This window comes from Xiphophorus couchianus, chromosome 5 (assembly GCF_001444195.1).
Source record: "Xiphophorus couchianus chromosome 5, X_couchianus-1.0, whole genome shotgun sequence".
In the NCBI taxonomy this organism is placed as follows: domain Eukaryota; kingdom Metazoa; phylum Chordata; class Actinopteri; order Cyprinodontiformes; family Poeciliidae; genus Xiphophorus; species Xiphophorus couchianus.
In genome coordinates this window covers 15,128,249-15,147,967 of record NC_040232.1, presented here as the reverse complement: position 1 = coordinate 15,147,967, position 19,719 = coordinate 15,128,249, and the positions used below count along the sequence as shown (strand labels likewise).

At 39.4% G+C, this 19,719-nt stretch overlaps 1 protein-coding gene across 2 annotated transcripts in view; it reads right to left on the bottom strand.

The window, feature by feature from the left end:
• Positions 1-19,186, bottom strand: part of ndst3 (N-deacetylase/N-sulfotransferase (heparan glucosaminyl) 3) — a 58,566-nt gene extending 39,380 nt beyond the window's left edge. For both annotated transcript variants that reach the window (XM_028018565.1, XM_028018564.1), the window contains exons 1-4: positions 18,609-19,186; positions 15,470-16,732; positions 1,594-1,681; positions 840-994 (exon numbers count right to left, since the gene is read on the bottom strand). In XM_028018565.1, the coding sequence (XP_027874366.1) occupies positions 840-994; positions 1,594-1,681; positions 15,470-16,468 (1,242 nt within the window). In that variant the 5' untranslated portion in view covers positions 16,469-16,732; positions 18,609-19,186. The remainder of the gene's footprint in view (positions 1-839; positions 995-1,593; positions 1,682-15,469; positions 16,733-18,608) is intronic.
• Between the last annotated feature and the right edge of the window lie 533 nt (positions 19,187-19,719).

Genomic DNA, 19,719 nt, shown 5'->3' with positions numbered 1-19,719 from the left:
CGTCCAGCCTTGGTTAAGCGTTCCTTTTGTTATCGCAAGAAGCACATCACAACCATTAGGTAGTTTTGAAAAAGTGGATCCACTTTTCAGTCGATAAAAAAAGATTTAGCCTTTTTTTAGCTCCTGGTAGCTGGAACAATCTTCAACCTGGCCCATATCTGCAAAATGTATCATCTTTCAATGAATTTAAAGCCCAGATGAAAACCCTCACTGTGCAAGTCATTTTGGTATCTTTTAATGCATTGTTTACTATTCTGCTGTGTGAGCTTTGCAATTAAAATGTGTTGCTGTTATCTTGGTCAGCTCTTTCTTGGAAGAGAGATCTGTTATCTCAGTCAAACTAAAGGAAATTAATGAATCTACTTACTGTACAGGTGAATCTTTTTCCCACTGTATGAGAATGTAATGGGACAAAATGGCAGAAGGTGCTGCAAATTAACTTAAGTACATATTCACTATTGAAATAAATCTAACACTTTGATAAAATAACCTATTAAAATGTAATTTGCACATTTTCATTTTTCCCTTGCATGCAGTTATAATACATCCTTTAAAGAGGCCATAATTGAGAAGTAATCGGATTGCAGTACATTTAAAAGTTATATCCTCGGCTGTGTTCTGATAATGAGTATTTTTGTTGCAGACATTACATCTTATATAGCAATAGACGTAAGAGAGAAGATGTAATGTCTGTTATTTTTAAAGAAAATAATAATAAAAGTGACAGACGCCAAAAAACTAAGTCATGAGGGAAGGCATGATTAAGAGGACACATGAGAGAAAACAACCACAAGCCAAAAAAGCAGCAAGAAATGTTTTTGCTTTTCCATCCATCTCACCAGAGCAAACTCCTTGTTGAGGACCATCTGCTCCAACAGAGAGGACTCATTGTGGAAGAGGTGAGGCTGCATGTGGCTCCACATGTGGGGGAACCACCAGAACTCATCTACATACTTCAGTAGTAGATCATCTCCTTCATCCTCCTCCACTGTGCCTGCACGCATGAAACACAGACACACACATTCTCAAGGACAGAAGGACACAGAATGAAGCCTGTTCCAAAACAAGGAAGTTTGGGAAATGCTACACATTATAAATTCTTGCTAATTAAGTGCAGAGTGTCATCAAACTTTGAAAAGTCTGCTATAATAGATGTCATAAAACTAAAGTTTATGAATAGGTTGGTCTTGAAAATGAGACTTCATTTCTCTGTGGGATTTTCCTGTATAGATAAACGTAAAACAAGATAGAAAAAATATCTAAGTTCACTTTCTTCTTTTCTGGTCTAGTTTGTTCTGTACATTCTTGCTCTTGCTGCAGAACTTTACATCTAAATAAAAACAAAAGTTCATTCTTTGTCACTACAGTAGTTAATGCACCACATTATGTCATGACCTCATAAGCATAATTACATAAATGCTGCATAAATGCATTATTGAAAGAAAGTTGAAAGATCTTTTGTTTTAAATTTGTCATGAGCCGTGAATTTGACAAAAGCAAAAAGGTGGAAGAAGGTGCTCTGCTCAGATGAGACCAAAATTGCATCTTTTGGTCTACATGCAGAAAATGTTGCCTGCACAAACAGAAACCCACCTGTATGGTAAAACTTTCCAGAAAAGCCCAGATTAAAAGTAAAATTGGAGATATAGGAACGCAGCTGCTTCTGGGTCTCCAGCAAAGCCTGCAGAGAGATCGCATGAGATTAAATTAGATATAAATAAACAGAGAGACAGACAGATATTTAGAGACTGGAATGAGTAATGACGTTACACAAAAACCAATTCAAGCATTTTAAACAGTACAAAGTACATAACAGTGTATTAGGCTCTCTTCTCCCTGCCAGCAGCGAAGATAAAACACGGTGTGATTTAGATGTTATGTCTCACTGTTGTCTATTTAAGTGAACTCGGGTTCCTTTGAGGACTATCACGATGTGTTCTCATCAGCGCTTACCCTATGGCCTGACAACAGCGACTGTCAACGACAGGCTGTTGCGACATCTTTCTTTAGTCAGGTCTGTTATACGCCCACAACTCCTCCGGTGTTTCTTCCTCTCTGTCCTTAGCGCTCCTCCAGTTTCTGGTTTCAATACTTGCATCAGGATGTTCCTCACTTATTTAATGACTTCATTAGTTTGCTGGCCTTTAAACAAAGACTCCGTAATGAGTGTTAACTAAAGCAAGTTGTGCACTGTGCTCGCACACTCACGCACACCCCCACACAACGACACTAATGCAAGTTAATGAAGGTCAGTGCATTAGTAGCCTCTGGAGGGTAGACTAATAACTACTCCACCCACCCATGCACACCCATAGACTTACACATACACACACACATATTCCTTTCCTTTTCATCATTTCCTCCATCCGTCCCTAACGCTACCAAGTGAAACCCTGAACCCTGCCGTCACCTCTGTGCCACTGCCTTCCCCTCACTCTTCTTCTTCCTCATCTCTCTGAGAACCTGCTGTCTCCTCTCTGCTGCGCCCCCTCCTCTGCCCCTACTCCCCCACCCCAATTCCCGCATTTGTCTTCCACACCTTCCACCCTCCTCTGAACCTCCGTCTCTCCCTCGCTTGCTCCGTGAAAATGTCACATTCTCAGGAGACAGGGTTGTACTAATTTGAAAGGAAGGCTGAAGCAGCATGGAAGAAAGATCGCTCCCTCTCCCTCTATGACTCTATACCCTTGCTTGTTCTTTTGCACTCTACAACTTCGTCTTCTTGCTGTTGTGGCACCTCTCGCTGCTTGTTCCCACACACACACACGCACATACATATATATCTATATATGTATGTCTGGTTGTTGTTTATAAATAAAGCCCATACTTTTCTTTTCAAAATTCAGTCATCTGGGTCTTTCTCCTATGCCATGAGCCGAACCCAAACTACAAATCTTTGTCATGCTGCTTTTAATCGATCCCCAGGAACCCTTCCTGATTTATGATACCTGAGCAGCTGGAGTCAGAGCAAAGAGCCGGTTCCAGGCACTTACGCTCTCTCCTTCTTCTCACCACCTCTCCTCTTGAGAGTGAGTCTTCCAAACTAACAAATACACAGACACATGCAGGGAGTGTCTTCATTAGCTTTAATCTAATGGTGGAAGATGGGCTGCACGGTGACAGATGTGCACAATCCCCTAATCTGATCCCTGTCTCCTTCCCTAAGACATCCTCTATGTCTTGCGGACGTGCACTCACGGAGCCAAATGTGAGGCTACAAAGACTTAAGAATTAAATTAAGTTTGTAGCTAAGCACTTTGCATTGTAACTCAATAGACATTCCCCAGTGCGCTCGGTCAAAATGTATTATTAACGTGTGTTGGCATGTGTGAGAGTGAGTGGAGGGGTGTGACCAAGTGTGCAATATATTAGTTTAAACATCTCATTTGTATTCTGCCAACTAAGATCTTTAACAAAAAACAGCAGAGTCGCACCATAGATATTTGTGGCGTCTTAGCGGGACACATAACAGCTGCTTTTGCATGTTTTTAGTTTAAACTGTGACAATCTTACTCTTACTTACAATCTTACTCCTATATCTGACTTTTCAACACAATGCTGTGTTTTTCTGTGTGTAGCACTGTCAATCTTAGCAAAAAAAACTATTTGTAATCTCCTCTTTTTTTGCAGCAAGTAAACTCAAAGGTGGAGTATTGCTTATCCAGTCAGGCAAATTTTCTGTGAATAGACATAGAGAAGATAATATTGGCACTGAAAAAATGTAAGTATTTAGAGTGTGGCGATCTGTTCAGGCCACAAAATTAGGTTCAAGAGAGCAATGAGATTTTGGCAATCTCTTTGTGAATTGTTTTTGTGAAACATAAATGTGTTGGATTTATTTGTTTAGGGTCAGGGTTTACACAAAAGAGCACAGATTTTATAAATCCTGAACTGGATTTTGAAGTGTCTGTTATAAAAGTACAATAATTCACTCCAGGTTTGAGTCGTCTATATATTGATGATTTTACTGTTTACTCATTCTAAGGAAGTGTTTATGAGAACATTGAAAATGTTCTCGTTTTATTGTTTTACAAAATCTTTTTTATGACTGTCTTTTTAATACAAGCTGTTTTAAACAAGCTCTGATGTACCCAGTTTTTAGATTTTGACCAAGTGAGGCATGTTGTTAGATTTAGTGTAGCACTGATAGGAAGCTCAAAGGCAAACACAAGCTTTAGCATGGTCTGTTTCTGATGGTTACCCACTTGTTATCCTCAGAGGAATATCTCTGTCAGAATTTCTTTTTTCTATTTGGTAAACAGAATGCTGCCACACAAAATGACTTAAATATGATGGAGACTTCTTAAGCTTTGTAACGGAGTGATGTAAGCCAGCCAGACATGCAGATTATAAGCAGGCTGTCAACAAGAAAAGGAGGGTTTTACTGATTATAGAACCTCAAACTCAGGAGAAGTAAAGTACTGAAGACGAAGCAAGTTGCTAAGGTAGATAAGATCAGTCAACCATTCAGAGTTCTCCTAAAATTAAGAAAATTGGCATCAATAAATCATCTGGTCAGTGCACCCCCAGTAATTTTACTCAAGGATGTCATACCATGAGAATCTGCTACTGACATATGTATGACTTAAACTAGGTTTGGATGGGACATGTTGGCTAAAAAAACTGTTTTTGACATTTGTTATTGCTTAAATTAAGACAAGGACAGAAAAATCTTAAGTAGCCTTAGGGGTAGTTTGGAGGGCAGATTTTTTAACCTCAGAAATTCTGAAAAAGCTTCCACTGGCAAGACATACTAAAAGAGATAACGAAGCAAAACAAAGCTGATCTTCAGACAAGCACAATGAAAACTGAATCTGTTTCACCAACAGATTTATCATTTTGCTATCCACGTTCATATCCACATGAAAGAGTGCAAAACCCTTCATATCTGAAAATGCATTTGACAGTGAAACTTTTACAGGCAAGAACCTGTTCACAGATGTTTTGTCTAAACCAAGCTTCAACCCACAAATGATTATCAAACCATCTGAAAGCTGCATTTCAAAGAATTGGTTTCCAACTTCAAACAACTCAGGGATTTCTAATGCGTAGACGTCAAGAGAGTTGTCAAACCTCAAGCTTATCTGCAAAAATAATCTTAGAAAACTGCATAACTCCTGAGACATCAACAACACCTTGATAATAAAAAACTGTAGCAAAGCCAGCATATATAAAAACATCAACGTGTGGTGGGTTAATAATGACAGGTTGTCATTCTGAGCAGCAATAGTTATGGAGGGATTTGCTCCATGAGGACAGCAGAACTCTTTCTCCAGATGTCTCGGCTCCACTCAGTCAATTCTCTGTTCACCTCTGTACATGAACACACTCTTTCCATCTGTTGAATTATCTCCCGGACCATCCTCTCTTGCAATACTCTATACACTGATTCACTACTCTTTACCAGCACTGTATTAAGATTTTGTGGCATGAGATTCCATATTAAAATACCTTAATATTTCTCAGCAAAGGAAATTCTGTCTATTGAAGTGCCATTAAAGTCAGAAAGTGACTTTAACTGGTGAAGTAGACTAATCTTATCAAGCTTAACATCTTGTAAATATGTTAAGATTCCCATTTAAAAGCAGAAAAGGATAAATGTACACCTACTCATAACTACATATTTTTAAAATTTGTGTTTATAGTAATTTAGTATTGTACTAAATTGTACTTATATTCGTGTTACCAGTTGGCACTGTTACTGAAACTTAATTTATGAAAAATCTCTTAATAAAGCAAGTACAATTTTATCTCTGTGTTATAATCTTAGCCTTTTCCCTCCATTCTGTGTGCATTTCATCAAACCATTTTTTGCCTCTGCTCCAGCCATATAAGTGACAGAGCAATCATTAGAATGTCTAGTTTGGCACAACCTAACATTTTACATCAAATAATCTGTGGAGATGCACCACAAAAACTCAATTGGTGCAAGAAATCATAGTCAAAACAACAATATCTGGTCTGAAAACTCAAAGTTTAAAAATGACATCAGAGAGGACCTATTTAGAAAGGAAGTTGTATTTTCTACAACATGCAAAGCATGTCTACAGTTTATTCAGGATGTGAGAGAGAATGAGTGAGGTTTTCAGTAGATAACAGGAAGAGTCAATGGAATACATGAAGGTTGCTTTGTTTCTTCTATTTCTGGTTTCAACCTCCATTTTGAACGCTGCGTTTAGAAATGTCGGGAGCCTCTTGAAAATGTTACGGTAAGGTTGTCCACTCTCAAAAGTATAAACACAGAGACTGTGATGGTAGCAACCATAATCACTAATATAACATTGTAAGTCAGCTATCACAGACAATTCCATGTATCAACTTCATAAATAGGGTCCCTTTACTTAAGGGGCAATTTGAAATTTGAATAAATCTTATACCAGCTGCATGGATCTGAAAGATTTCCTTCTGACTTGACTGTCTGAGGGGAACTGTGCCTTGTTTCAGAAAGCCTATCTCAGCATGCCGAGTTTACTTCAAGCTCAAAGCTAAGAATTGTTTTAAAATAGCCCCTAGGAGCTACTTCAAAAGTAAATAGGGAAGTTTGGATACGCATAACGTAGGACAGTTAACCATATGAGTGATTGTGACAGGGACGAAAGTAAACACACACCAGCATTAGAAGTTTCCAAAAACTGCGGTTTCTGCGCCCAATCCTTCAGCCCCCACACAAGGCTAATGTGAGAGGCAATGCTGTTTTTGTTTCAGCGTGGATGCGAGTGACAGCACGTCTGTTTATGTGTACTTGTATGCATGTGTGTGTGGTAAGCTGTGGAAGTGGTGCCAGATAGATGTTGGGGTTCAAACAGATGGGAGACAGGCATCTGGACAGCTGGCATTCACCGCCTTTCAAACCCCCTTACGCCAACCACCTCTGCACCATATCCCCATTCTGTCATTCTCTACATTGCACTGCTTTCCTCTTTTTCTTTAATGATCTTAAGCCTTGCTAGGGGAATCTAAAATAGCAAATTAATTAAAAAATATATTTTGTTGCAAGTGGGATTTAATGCACCAGCAGATTTAGAAGTGAGGAGAGGGAGAAAAAAAAAAGAAAACTAGACATATTTGAAAAGCAAACGTAAATCAAAATTTTTGATTCATCTGCATGAATGCCTCATATCTGTGCGTGCATGTCTGTGTGTGTTATATTAACGCTAGACCCGCAAATTTAACTGGGTCAGGCATCTCTATTTGATGAGAGGAAAGAGCGCCTTTCCAGTTAATGCCAGTCTTCCCAGCACTCAGCCCCGTTTATACCGTCTCTCCTAAAGTCCCTCGGGTGAGATACAACTCAGCAGAGCTTTTTCCATGTTTAAGCATTTTACAAATTCATCTATTAACTTGCATTTATGTATCCGAGGTACTTGTGGTCTCTTTGGTGTCGCTATCCTCCTGCTAAATTCTACTTGGCAGCCCCCTCAAGGATTTTAGCTTGAGTGATTGGTGCGACTGCAAAACCTGCCTCATTTTGCGGAGGAAAATTCATGGCACATAGCCACAGCCTCAGAGTTTATTTAGAGTGGAAAACCATCCCTTAAAAAGATATTAATGAAACAAAATGACCAATTAGGATTTCTTTTGTGGACAAAAACATTACAAAGAGTGTTTATGCTATGCCTTTTCCACTTTGTGTTTAAAAAAAAACCTCCTCCACATAAATCTAATTTTTTTATTGCTCCGCAAAATAGAAGTGACTTTGACACTCTAACACAGGAATGTGATTTGATCTAAACAATTCCAATTTAGCCCTGTCTATGTCCGGTCTTTGTGTTAATGGGAAGAAAAACTCTGCCAACTCGTCAACATCCTGTCCCTGCCAAATTAAAGCATCCTCACACCATGATGCTGCCACCACCATGTTTTATCATGTAGGTGGTGGTCAGTGTTAGGTTTCAGTCACAGTTAAGCAGCTACACTCCTGCTGGGTAAGCCCTAAAGGAGTTTAGCCTTAGTGATTGCTCCAAGTGTTAAACTTCCCTCATTTTGCATGAAGAAAATTTATGGCTCAAAGTCAGAGTATAACAACTTGGCACAAATTTAAATAAAACAAAACAGCCAAACATATTTTTTGGACAACTATATTACATTTTTTACACTTTATGTGTTTGTCATTGTCAATATATATATATATATATATTATTTACATAATTATCCCAAAATACAACAAAAATAACAATTGTCTCTCTTTATGTGTTTATTTCTCCTTTCCTTCCCTCCCTGTGTGATTCTTAAATCTTTTATTGAATGTTTATGTTTTTCCTTCATTAACTATGAAATGGCATTTGGGAAAAAAAAAACTAAACTAAACTGATACCAAGAGAAAAAGCTTTGTGTGATTGACTTAATTAGTTCTAAAGATTAACTCCAAATTGAGCAGCAGCATAAATGACACAATGCCAAGCCAAAACACTTCAAAGAAATGAGAACTGAGCCCATTCTGGGCAACACCATTCTTGTGAGATTTTTTTTTCAGTAAGAAGTATGACAAAAAATAATCACAAAGGGATTTAAAAAAAAATAAGGCCAAACACTGATATGTGTGAATTTCAAGCATCTATTCATTCATTGTTTGTGGTGCAGTCAAATGGAAAATAACTGAACCCTTTGGCAGTGTAAGATCTGAGACGTTGAAACAAGTTTTTTGTTCAGTGCTTCAGGCAAAACAGACTTTCTGTGATAGAACACTATGTAGAATTAATACCTGTGCACCCAAATTAGAATAAGTAAAAAAACAACGGCATCAATTATCTTCTTTTCCTTTCTCGAGGCTGACAAAACACAAAATTCTAATACCTGCAATAGGCAAAGTGCAGGTAAAGTTTTACTCAAAGAAGAATCAGAAAAGTGTGAAATGCATTTGTACTCAGAACCGTTTAGACAATACTTCGGAGAAACACCACTGGCAGCTGCACAGAGACATAACCTCTGTGTTGACAGAGGTTATGTCTCTGTCAGCACCGTGCATCTGCAGACTGAAATCTGAAATCAGATTGGATGAAGAGGGTCTGTGAGAATCAATTCACAGATTCCTAATTTTGCTTAAGTCTGGACTTCAACTGGGCCATTTCAACAAATTATCTAAACTATTTATTTGTAGCTCTTGTTGGCCACTTGCAAGCTGAATCTCCATTCCAGTCTCTTGCTGCCTCCAACGAGTTTTCTTTCAGGATTACCTTTTATTTAGCTCCATCCATCTTCCTATCAGCTATAATAAGCTTTCCTATCTAGGCTGAAGAAAAGCATCTCTGCAGCATAATGCTGCCACTGTCTAGTTTTATAATGAGTATTAATGTTTTAAGCTCATGTGCTGTTGTAGTTGTGTTGCCATCATGGCTTGTGACAAACTGTGAGCATGTATCTCTTCTTGCCACTCTTAAAGAGCATACATGGAGTCCATGATTTTCCTGGCAACAATGCACTGGATTGTACTTCTATTACCTTCAGAAAGAAGGTGACTGTAGGCAAATGTGCATACTACTTTTCATGTTGCATTTGCAAAAAATAAAAATAGCTGTTCTTGTATCATATATTGAATTAATATAATAAAAACCTAGCAGACTTCATTGAGGTCTTCAAATGGTTTAAATACTTTAGACAGAATTTACAAAGAGGTCGGTTTTAAAATCAGGTATCGAGTCTTTGTCTGACCTCAGTTATTGCAGTAAGGTCTAACAAGAAAATACCTTTCAGCCACACAATCTATGTATGTAGAAGGTGTGTTTCATCTAAGCTCAGATAACACCCCTGAAGAAGACACCTCAGAGAGAGAAAGAGCAAGATCAAGTTGAGAGAGGAAGAGAAGAAATGTTAGAGAGGCATACAAACAGCCCAGTGATAATCAATGACTTAAGTGAGCAAGGAGAGAAGAAGTATGTAAGGCAGAAGGAAATCTGACCCATCGCTGCCGCCTGCATGCACAGGTTGGAAAAAACACCAGCAAAGGCTTGAGAATCATTGTATATGGGTTTTGACTGACATCGTTCCTCATTTTGAGAAATGTCATGAGTGGGGTGCCTTCCTGTGAATCATTTTAATAGAGGTAAAGCAGATGTGTGTGAGAGTGGGCGTGCGCAGACAGAAGTGGGGTAAGGATATTGTTTGTCACCGCAGGAACAGGTGGGGGTGAGACTAATGAAGAAAAGAAGGGTGGCATTTAAATTGGCCTTGCCTCGATCCTGTCTCCCGTCCTATTTCAACCAGCATGTGACTTTTTTCTGAGGTAAACGAGGATTCCTCAAACACTGTGACGAAGTTTCCACTTTAACTGTTTATCAGCCTCCAGGCACATTTTACATTTTCACATTGTTTGTGTGTAATTCCTATTTATTCATTGTTAAATGTTTTACCATCTGGTATCTTGTAACTGCTAAATAATTATACAGTGCCAGAATAATATTTTCATCCTCCATGTTGTATATTTTCGCACTAAAACTTTATCCTCTGTCCTTCTTTTTGATGTTTTTTTTTCTTTTTTGATGTACAGGAAAACGCCTAAAAATGACTTTATTGCCATCACTTTTATAGAAAAACCAGAATTCATAGATTGTGGTTTATCTAAATTGACTGAACCCCATGAGAAATCATGAACAGAGTGAAGTGAGTATGTAAAATGTTCAAAATTTAAAAAGCCAAAAAAAAAATATTTTTTTGCATAGGCATAAAGAGTACACTCTAATTAGTCTAATATTTTACCATCCTATGTGATAGCTGATGATAATATATTAAACCTGAAAAATCTTTCATCCATCATTTCAGCAAGAATAAAAGGCTTCTGAAATCAATAATTTTCAAAATAATTGTGGTAGCAATGTGAAATAATGAAGTGCTTTTGAATTAAACAGATTTCTTTCAAAAAATATATATAATTAAAATCTTTTTGACTTTCCTGTAAAAAAAAATACCACTGCCTGAATGTGTTGCACTCCAAAGACTAAATGTATGAAAACCCAGGAAATAAGTAAAACATGTTGTTTTGACTTCTTCAGAGTGTCAGTGCCATGTGGCATTCGTTTCCCAAAATACTAACAACTAGGGTTGCCACAATACTTAAATAAACAGTAAGAAAAATATTAAAAACTCAAAATCGCTGCAAAATTTTAAAAATAAAAGGGTTTTTTTTACTAGTTAGCTCCAAAATATATAATGAATTACAATGTACATTTTTAAAACATTTTCTATCAAAAAGCACGTAAGTAATATTTTTGTAGTTGTTAAAAGACATATATAATTTAAAAGTGCCACCTCACCTCTTTATCTTTAGTGTGCCAGTGTTTGCTTCAATTTGACTGTCAACAACCTGGGACAAATAAAGGTTCATTTTGTACTAAAATTGTATTTCAAAACAAACGCGAATCTGGAGCATACAAAACATATTTTTAACTGAGTACACAAGGATCTGATCCATGCAAATGTATTCAGCAGCCTGAACTATTTCTCTCTTTCTGGTAATTTTGCTGGGTATTTTCTTTAATGAAAAACACCCAGCAGCCTCATGAGAAAAGTACCTCGGAACAACGCTTGTCAGCTAAGGAGGAACGCATATGGGTTTTTTTTTTCCCCCGGGATGTACTTGCCATGTTTGCGTAGTTTAAAACTTCCAGCAGTGGCCTATCGTTTTGGTCAGATGAGTGACTGCAGGGAGGCTGAGCGTCTCTGTTATTGCAGAGCTGCTGCTGCAAGAAGTGCAATAATTTGAGCAGACAAGAATTGTTCAGTTTAGCAATTTTGACGCAAGTTAATGTCAGATATCAATATATCAATTTATTTGACAACCTTCCTGACAACACAAGCAACTGTCTCGTAGAGAGGAGACAGAAGTAATAGGGTGTTCATTCAAATACTTAGAATAGTTTTACGTTTATGTTGTTTTTGTTGGCAGAAACTCAGTCTTCAAATTGACCTGCTGTGAGAAGCAATTAGGTAGACTCCCTGGTGAAGTTCTTCCTGATGTCTGAACTCACGCTGATTTACTGCAGGCAAGACAACTCATAAGACACCTCCAACTTCTGAACAAAAAACCCCACTTAGTACATTATCCAACAAATGTTTCTACCTGTGACTGGCAAACAATTACAATTAAAGCTACAGTCTGTGGCATTATCTAGTCAACAAATTAGATTTTAACTTTAGCATTTTACAGCTCAAATATCAGTCACCAACCTTAACACATGTAACAACAGAAGGTGCCTATAGCACCAATTTTCACCTAAAAAGTATCTGACATCTAACCAAGATTATTTATTATAAATTACTTCCAACAAAGAAATATAAAAATATGAAATGAATCTGTTGATGTCACACTTATAATACCTTGTTTACCCCAGCTCACACAACCATACTGTAATCTGACAACTCTACCTGAGGCTTGCCATCAACAAGGCAAGAGCTGCTAAAAATATTTCTACTCTGCCGCTTACCTTACTCTATTCCCTCATTTCCCCTCAGCATTTTGTTTCACTGAAATAGCTAAGTTTGCTACAAGCTCCTCTACAGGCACCTTGCTCTGCCTCTCCTCTTTCCCTCTAACTACTTAATCCTGGTAGTTTTTGTAAAAGAAAGTCTTTCTCTTTGTGATTGCCAACCATCCCAATATGTGAAGGAAGTGTTTTAAAAGGCACTGCCTGCACTTTTATACTGACCCTCTCTCTGTCCATCTCTTCCATCTCTCCCTCCATCTTCCTATTTCCCCATCTCCCTTCCCTTCTGTTATGGCACTAGTTCACCCTCATGTATATTTATGCTACAAAGCTGAAGAGTCAGGCAGACTTAAAATGAAAACTCCAACTAGAGAGTGCTTGTGTGCTCATTTTGTGAGCATGTACTGTACATGCACAATAATATGGTGCACAGGATGTGTGTGAGTGGGAGAGGGAAAATGCACTCTCTTATCTTTTTGCCAACATTTTTTTTTTCATATTTAGGGGTAGAATTTTTTTCTCTCCATTTCAGCTTTGACTGCATATTTTCTTTTCTTTTCTTTTTTTTGCCCATTCTTGCATCCTCTTCCTAACTTATAATAAAGAACAGATCACTAAATTTCCTCTATCACCTGCCAGGAAGGATAAAAGTAACAATTTCGTCTAAATAAGTGACGAAGCATTTAGCAGCATCACTTTTGGGAAACACTTCTGGTTGCAAACAGTTGTAGCCTAGAACATAACTCTTCTTGAAGGGATTGCTGAATTTTTGGAAGTGAGGTTGTGAGAATTTAATCAAAATGGTTCCCTAACTAGTCAGAGTTGGGGATAAAGCTAAATGTTTAGCTTTAAACATTGTTACAAAGCCCAAAAACAAAGAAATTCTTGGTTGGCTAGCAGTCTGTCAAATACTGGGGGGAACCAGCCGAACTTGATTGGACACCCAAAGCTATAAAAAGTGATTAATAAGTCACAGCATCTAGCACTGATTACAGTAAAAAAAAAAAAAAAAAAAAAAAGAAAATAAGGACAGACATGATTTAAGATTGTCATTTAAGTCCATGTGCAAGTTGACGCACACAACATGTGCACCTGCTCAGGCTGTTAGCGGAGGGAAGTGGCCGGGCCCTCTGGCAAAACCCACACCTCAACATTTTTGTAACAGTCGGCGGGTGGCACATACCAAACAGGAAGAAGAGCAGAGAAGTAGCGTGTGAAAGGATGTTAGTTTTTCCCAGCATATGTATGTGTGAATAAAAACAGAGAGGGAATCATTGAAAGTAAAAAAGAACTGCTAAATAGTTAGTTATGAGGCCATTCTTTATAGAGGAAAATGTATTAGGAAATAACTTCTCTCTTTAAACTCTCCTCCCTTACCAGTTGTTGAATACATGCAGATTTTATCTGTGGCACCTTCCACAGCTGAACATAAGAACTACAGCAGTTCAGCAGCACTTCAAGTGCATGTAGGCTATAGTCAAAACATGTAGAATTTAAATGAGAACACAGAGATGCATGAGGTAAATACAAAAGAACATTTAAGAGGAACAAATGACTGTTAATTTGTTACTCTCCAAATCCAAGCAGACAAAAGGAAGATGAGAAAAATCAATATGCTAACTGATAATAAGAGTAGGCTTTTGGAACTGAGAGCATGGTTGATGAACATGGCGATGAGAAAGTTGTCAAAAAGCCATGTTGTTTAGATAGCAGGTAAGAGAAACAGAATATTTATCTTCATTAATATATGGAACAATGTTAAATCTTTACCCAACCTCTGGCCAGCCCTTGTGTTAAAGTCTAGTTCCATCATAATTCAGATGGATCCCCTCGTCATATTTAAACAACGCAAGTTGAGAATGTTATTATCTGTGGGATTCAACAATACGTTGAAGGTTATTACAGATCTACTTGTTAACAACTGATGAGGTGTAAACCATAAACCAAAACATACATTGTATTAATTAAGCTCACCAGCTGTAACTCTTGTCACAAAAATGTCATTTTTTTCAAAATTATATTTCTGAACAGCAGAATTTCTCTCTTCTGTAAGCAAGAGGAAATTTTCCCTTTTTATCCACCTGACTGGCAACAAGTGAGGGAAGGACAACAATTAGTGAATAATTAAGTGAATGAATGGTACTTTTATCCCAGCATTTTGCATAGTATCTCACTGAAATAAATTTTAAATCATGGGAACAATGATAAAAATGTTAGTATGCCAGTTTAATAACTATCTAACAGTGATTTAAGAAACAGCTAGAGAGAAAAGGAAAGTCACATAAACCCACTTTTCTCTTTTGTATGCCTGCAGTGAGCTGGGCAAACACTGTTGTTCTTAGTCCACAGCCCAAAACAGCTCAGCCTACCTCCAAAAAACATGAAAAGCCTTTTTATCATAAATAATACATTATAACATGAATCAGTATTTTAAATTTCTGCAAATACAGTGCTCTTGTTGCATGTAAACATGAGCATGGAAAGCACATCTGCCTGTTTTGGTGTACTTGCTTGGACGAGCGTGTGCTGAAACAATAGCTATCTCGAGAGGTGAGCGGTGCAGCTGACTCTCCTTTAGTTTCCCTAAAAGGAGGAACGTGGGAAAAGAGGAATAAGAGCCATTCATCTTCTCACTGCTTCATTCACTACCTCTCTTTCTTACTCACCCCCCTCCTCTTTCCGCCTTTCACACCACATCTTTGTTCCCCTAAATGGCCTCTCTTCTGGCTAAAACCCCCACTTGAAAATGCTCTGTTGTTGCAACCCCGACAAATATGCACTTGATGCAAACACAAAGAGGCATCGCACACATAGACTCTCACACATTACTCTTAAAAAAAAATCTCCCGAAACAATTCTCTACTAAGGTGGCTTACGATCCAAAGAGAAACCCTTCCTTATCTTCATTATTGCACAGCAATTGATTACTGGATTTAACAAGTTGATACCTGACTCAGGGACGTAGTCTAATACTACTGACCCAACATTAATTAATCCTCTATCCATCTCTGTCTTTCTCTAATGCATATTATCCCACACTCATCATCCGATACCTTCACGTCCTTGGCGTTCATGCGTGTTCCCTCTTTGCCGACAAAGATATCATCTATATCCACCAGAACATGCCGGTCCAGGCCCAGGGTAAGCTTTCTGTCTGTGAGGTAGGAGATGGCATCCACCAGGATGAGTCTGTGGAGCCAGTAGCCCAGTCCCTGGCCAAAGAGTACTCGTCTCACTCCGTCATACAGCCCCATGTCCTGCACCACTGTGGCCTGGAGGCCGAGGCTGAAACCAGGTCCAGCATTGTCTCCGCTGCCTGCCCCTGCTCCCTCTTTAGCCCGTGCTAGCAGCACAGCCTGATATGTGGAGTGATTAGACGAGAACGAGGTCCAGTCCTCCCCAGGTAGGGCCCCTCTATCTGTGCCAGGCTTGGTCAAATGGAGGAGCGATGAGCTGGACACCACACAGCAGTCCCAAAGTGCCTGGTTGGTTCTTAGAACGAGAGGTAGGCCTCGCAGTTTGAGCACAGAGGGGGAATTCTCTGTGGAGCGGTAGAAGCCAATAATGCCAACTCTATACTCAGTGCAATATTGATGCAGCAGCTGTCTGTTCCATGTATCTGCATGTGCATACTTCAAAAGATTCTCATAAATGATGAGCGAATACCGTCCCCGGCCTTTCTCTGTCAGCGGTGGAAGGTCCCCCTTTCCTGAGGCTATCTCCATCCGAAATTGGAAATGGGCCGACTCCAGTATGGCCATGATGTCCTGGCCCAACTGAGAGTACTGTGACTCCACTAGTACTAGCACCACCGGATCAGTGTGGACATGTGTGTGCGGAGGGTTAGGAGGGTACGGGTAGGGGAGCTGACGGTACGGAGACATGGAAAGCGGCTGGGAGCAGGCAGGCTCGGCTGATTGTCCAAGATGCATTGAGGGGGAAGAGTTTGAGAAAAGGAAATAGGCAGATAGGAGCAGGGAAATGAGGCAGCATGAGGCCAGAAGGAGCAGGAGTCTACGTAAATGGCGCCGGAATCTCACAGCCACTGTCATCTCGAACTGCGGAGGTACTGTCCGTCAAACTAATAGATGTCTTTTTCAGTTTCACAGGTGTCTAGAGGTTTAGGAAAACCCAAGAGATTGTCAGTGTGTGCAAGACAGGAGCATAGCCACTCAGGGGTATGTCATGTCACCATGGCAGGTGAGTAAGGAAGCAGAGCTGGATTTTGGAAGAAGGGTCTTGATTGAAGAAACACAGCCGAGGTTCCTTAGCTTCAGGTCGTCACAGAGGAGTCGCATAGAGGGATTGACTAATATCTGCAGAGATGGGGGACAAGAATAAAAGAAAAATAATAAATTCATTGCACAAGGTTGAATATCCTGCATTAGTTCTGTGTGTATTTGTGAGTGAGTGTGTACCTAGACTGTGCCACCCTGGGGAATGTGAGGGCACAGCTGGTAACTACAGAACTGATTGAAAACAACTTGCATCCTCAGGGCTTAGCCAGCTTCTGACACACACACATACACAAGCATACATGCAAAATGACATCCCAGTTAAAACATGACACAAAATTTAATCCACACAAATAAACAACAGCTGGTTGTGTGTTAATGTTGTCTTGCAGGGAGGTGAATAGGAGCTCAACTAATCAGTCCCATAAAGCTCCGCAGAGATTTCCTCTAATTGTGCCAAACTCTGAGCACCTCTGTCCTATTTCTGAACCTAATCATCTGAAATACCACAAAATTAGAGCTGGAATCCTTTTGCCAAGAGCACTAATCTGAAGGGAGGGAGGCCCATGACAGCACAGAGGAAAAGAAGTGCGAGAATGAGAGAGAGCGAGAAAAGTGAGAAGGAGAAAGGAACAAAACGCAATGAATTATAGAAACAGACAAAAAAGAGCAGGATTAGCATCTTAATGTATGTGCCGGGAGCCAGGGAGAAGAAAAGATCCCACAGCATCTCTTTCTTTCTCTCGCTTTTTCTCTCCTCCTCCTCCTGTTCTGTCTCTCTCTGTGCCCATCTCCTCCAGTTCTTTCAGTTTGAATATCAAAGGCCTCTTCTTAGATTCTCCATCTCTCCCTTTTTCTTGTTCTTCACTTTTAGGGAACACAAGCAGGGAGAAGGTCAAAGAGGAGGGATTCCAGCCATACTCCTGAAATATTAGATCAGTAAATGAGAAAGGGGGAGCAAAAAATGTAACTGCTCTTTGGAGAGCTACCAGGACAAGGATGAAAACGGCATTACTTATGCCATTAAGTGTGAGATGAGCTAAATAGCGCTTTCATAAAAATACTCTCCCCAAAAAAATCTTGTTACATATCATACATCAGCTATAGGTATCAAAGTATACCACAGTTATAAAAATGTATCAAAACCAATCAGATTTTCCCACACATAATTACGGAAGCTTTCTTTTATATTTATGTACGAAAGAAAGCTTATGCGTAATAAGTGTCTTTGGCTGAATATATGGTGCAGCGCTGACTCTTCTCCAATTTTTTGCTGCACACTGGAAGTCATCTGACTGAAATACCAAAAATGCTTACAATTTTAATTCAAGGTTATCAAACTGTCAGAATCTCCTGTCTGAGATTCAGACAAAAGGAGGCGGCGATGAAAGAGACGCTCTTTACTCTTTAGGAATAAACGGTGCTTTAGGCAACAGTGGAGGCGGTTTATGAAAGCTGATGGTTGGAGCTCTGACTGAATGGAAGACTGATTTAACATGTTAATAAAAGGTACAACTAGGCTTTCTCGCTAAGACACAAGAGGGCGCTCGCACCGGTTAAAAATGACTTCACGTGGAAGTTTTTCCCTCAGATTAGCAACTTTAGTTGCTTAAACCAAAAAAAAAGATAAAATATCGTCGTTTGTTTTTTTCTATCGGTTAGCAATTTGTTATTATTTAATTGTTGTCTTAATGTAGGATTATAGTTTTAACAAGTAATTCAGTGGTGCCGCGCATAGTGTAAACAATGGAAAGAGGCAAAACAAAACAGCCCTGTTTGACTTAATTTACTCGTCTCGTATTGTTTTTCTTCTTTGAATAATTTGATTTAATGCACCTTCTAATCCAATAGCAGCAAATTCCTGCAAACTCTAATAACACGTAACTCAACAGTTTTCCGTCCCGCTTCACGCTGTTGTAGTTAATGTTCGGGAACCTGCACAGACTCGCCCACTTACCTCTAACCCGGGCTGAGCGGCTGCCGTGCTGGAGGAAGCGAGGCGGTGGAGAGGTGATCGTGCTGCTGCTGCTACTGCTGCTGGTGCCGGTGATGGGTCCGGGGCTCCAGTCTGGGTGGTGCACCCGTGTGTTTTGGATGCTGAGGCGTTGTGCCATCTCTCGCCCCCCTCCTCTCTTTCTTCCCCGTCTCTACAAAAGCAGCAGGGTCGTCCAGTCGGAATGATCCTCTCTCCTCCCCCGATTCATCACACTTCTGTTTCTCTTCCCCCCACCCCCGCCTGCTATCCCGCCCTACACTACGATATCTGTTTGTGAATCTCAGCTCGTTATGCGGCGGAGCTTCGACGCATCCGGCTGCCCGCTGACGACTGGCTGCCGCGCGTAAAGGCTGCTGGTTTGTAAGCGCCCGACTAGCGGAGGCGACAGAGGGAGAAAACGTGGAGGGGATGGGGGGAGGAGGAATAGAGAGAGGGATACGAGAGAGAGGTAGGGGTTGATTGACACAAACAGCCTTTTTCTCGGGCATCAGCTATCACGGGGTGGGTAAAAGCTCTCCGCCCGTTAGTTGGTGTTGCTCGGATGAGCGATGTTACATGTGGATGCGCACAGGTGCGGGCTGATGGCGCCCCTCGCCGACTCCCTCTCGCTGTTTAATATAACTTTCAGCGCTCAGCGTCAAATTTACGTGACAGGAGGAAAAACAGAGACAAAAATCAATATCTTGCCCATCAGAAACGATAAAATCACAAACAAAAAGAATTATATAATTTAAAAAATATAATATATATAACAATTTGGGGTATAACTGTGCACTGAAAAACAACAATAACTTTGGTAACTTAGATGCACAGATTAAACAGCTAAAACAACAAACATAAAAGTAGAGGGTGTTGCATGGTTCAGAATTTATATATATATATCTATATTTGATCTTCTTCCCCTGCATATAAATTAAGAAAATTTTTAAATTGTGAAAATGTAATATTTTTTTTATCAAAAAGGTTTAATTCTAATCATTTTAAATATACTGTTACACAAATTAAGTATTTGTATTTTAGTTTCTCGAATAAAATGTTTAACTTTTACTTATTCTGCTTCATATTGACTTAT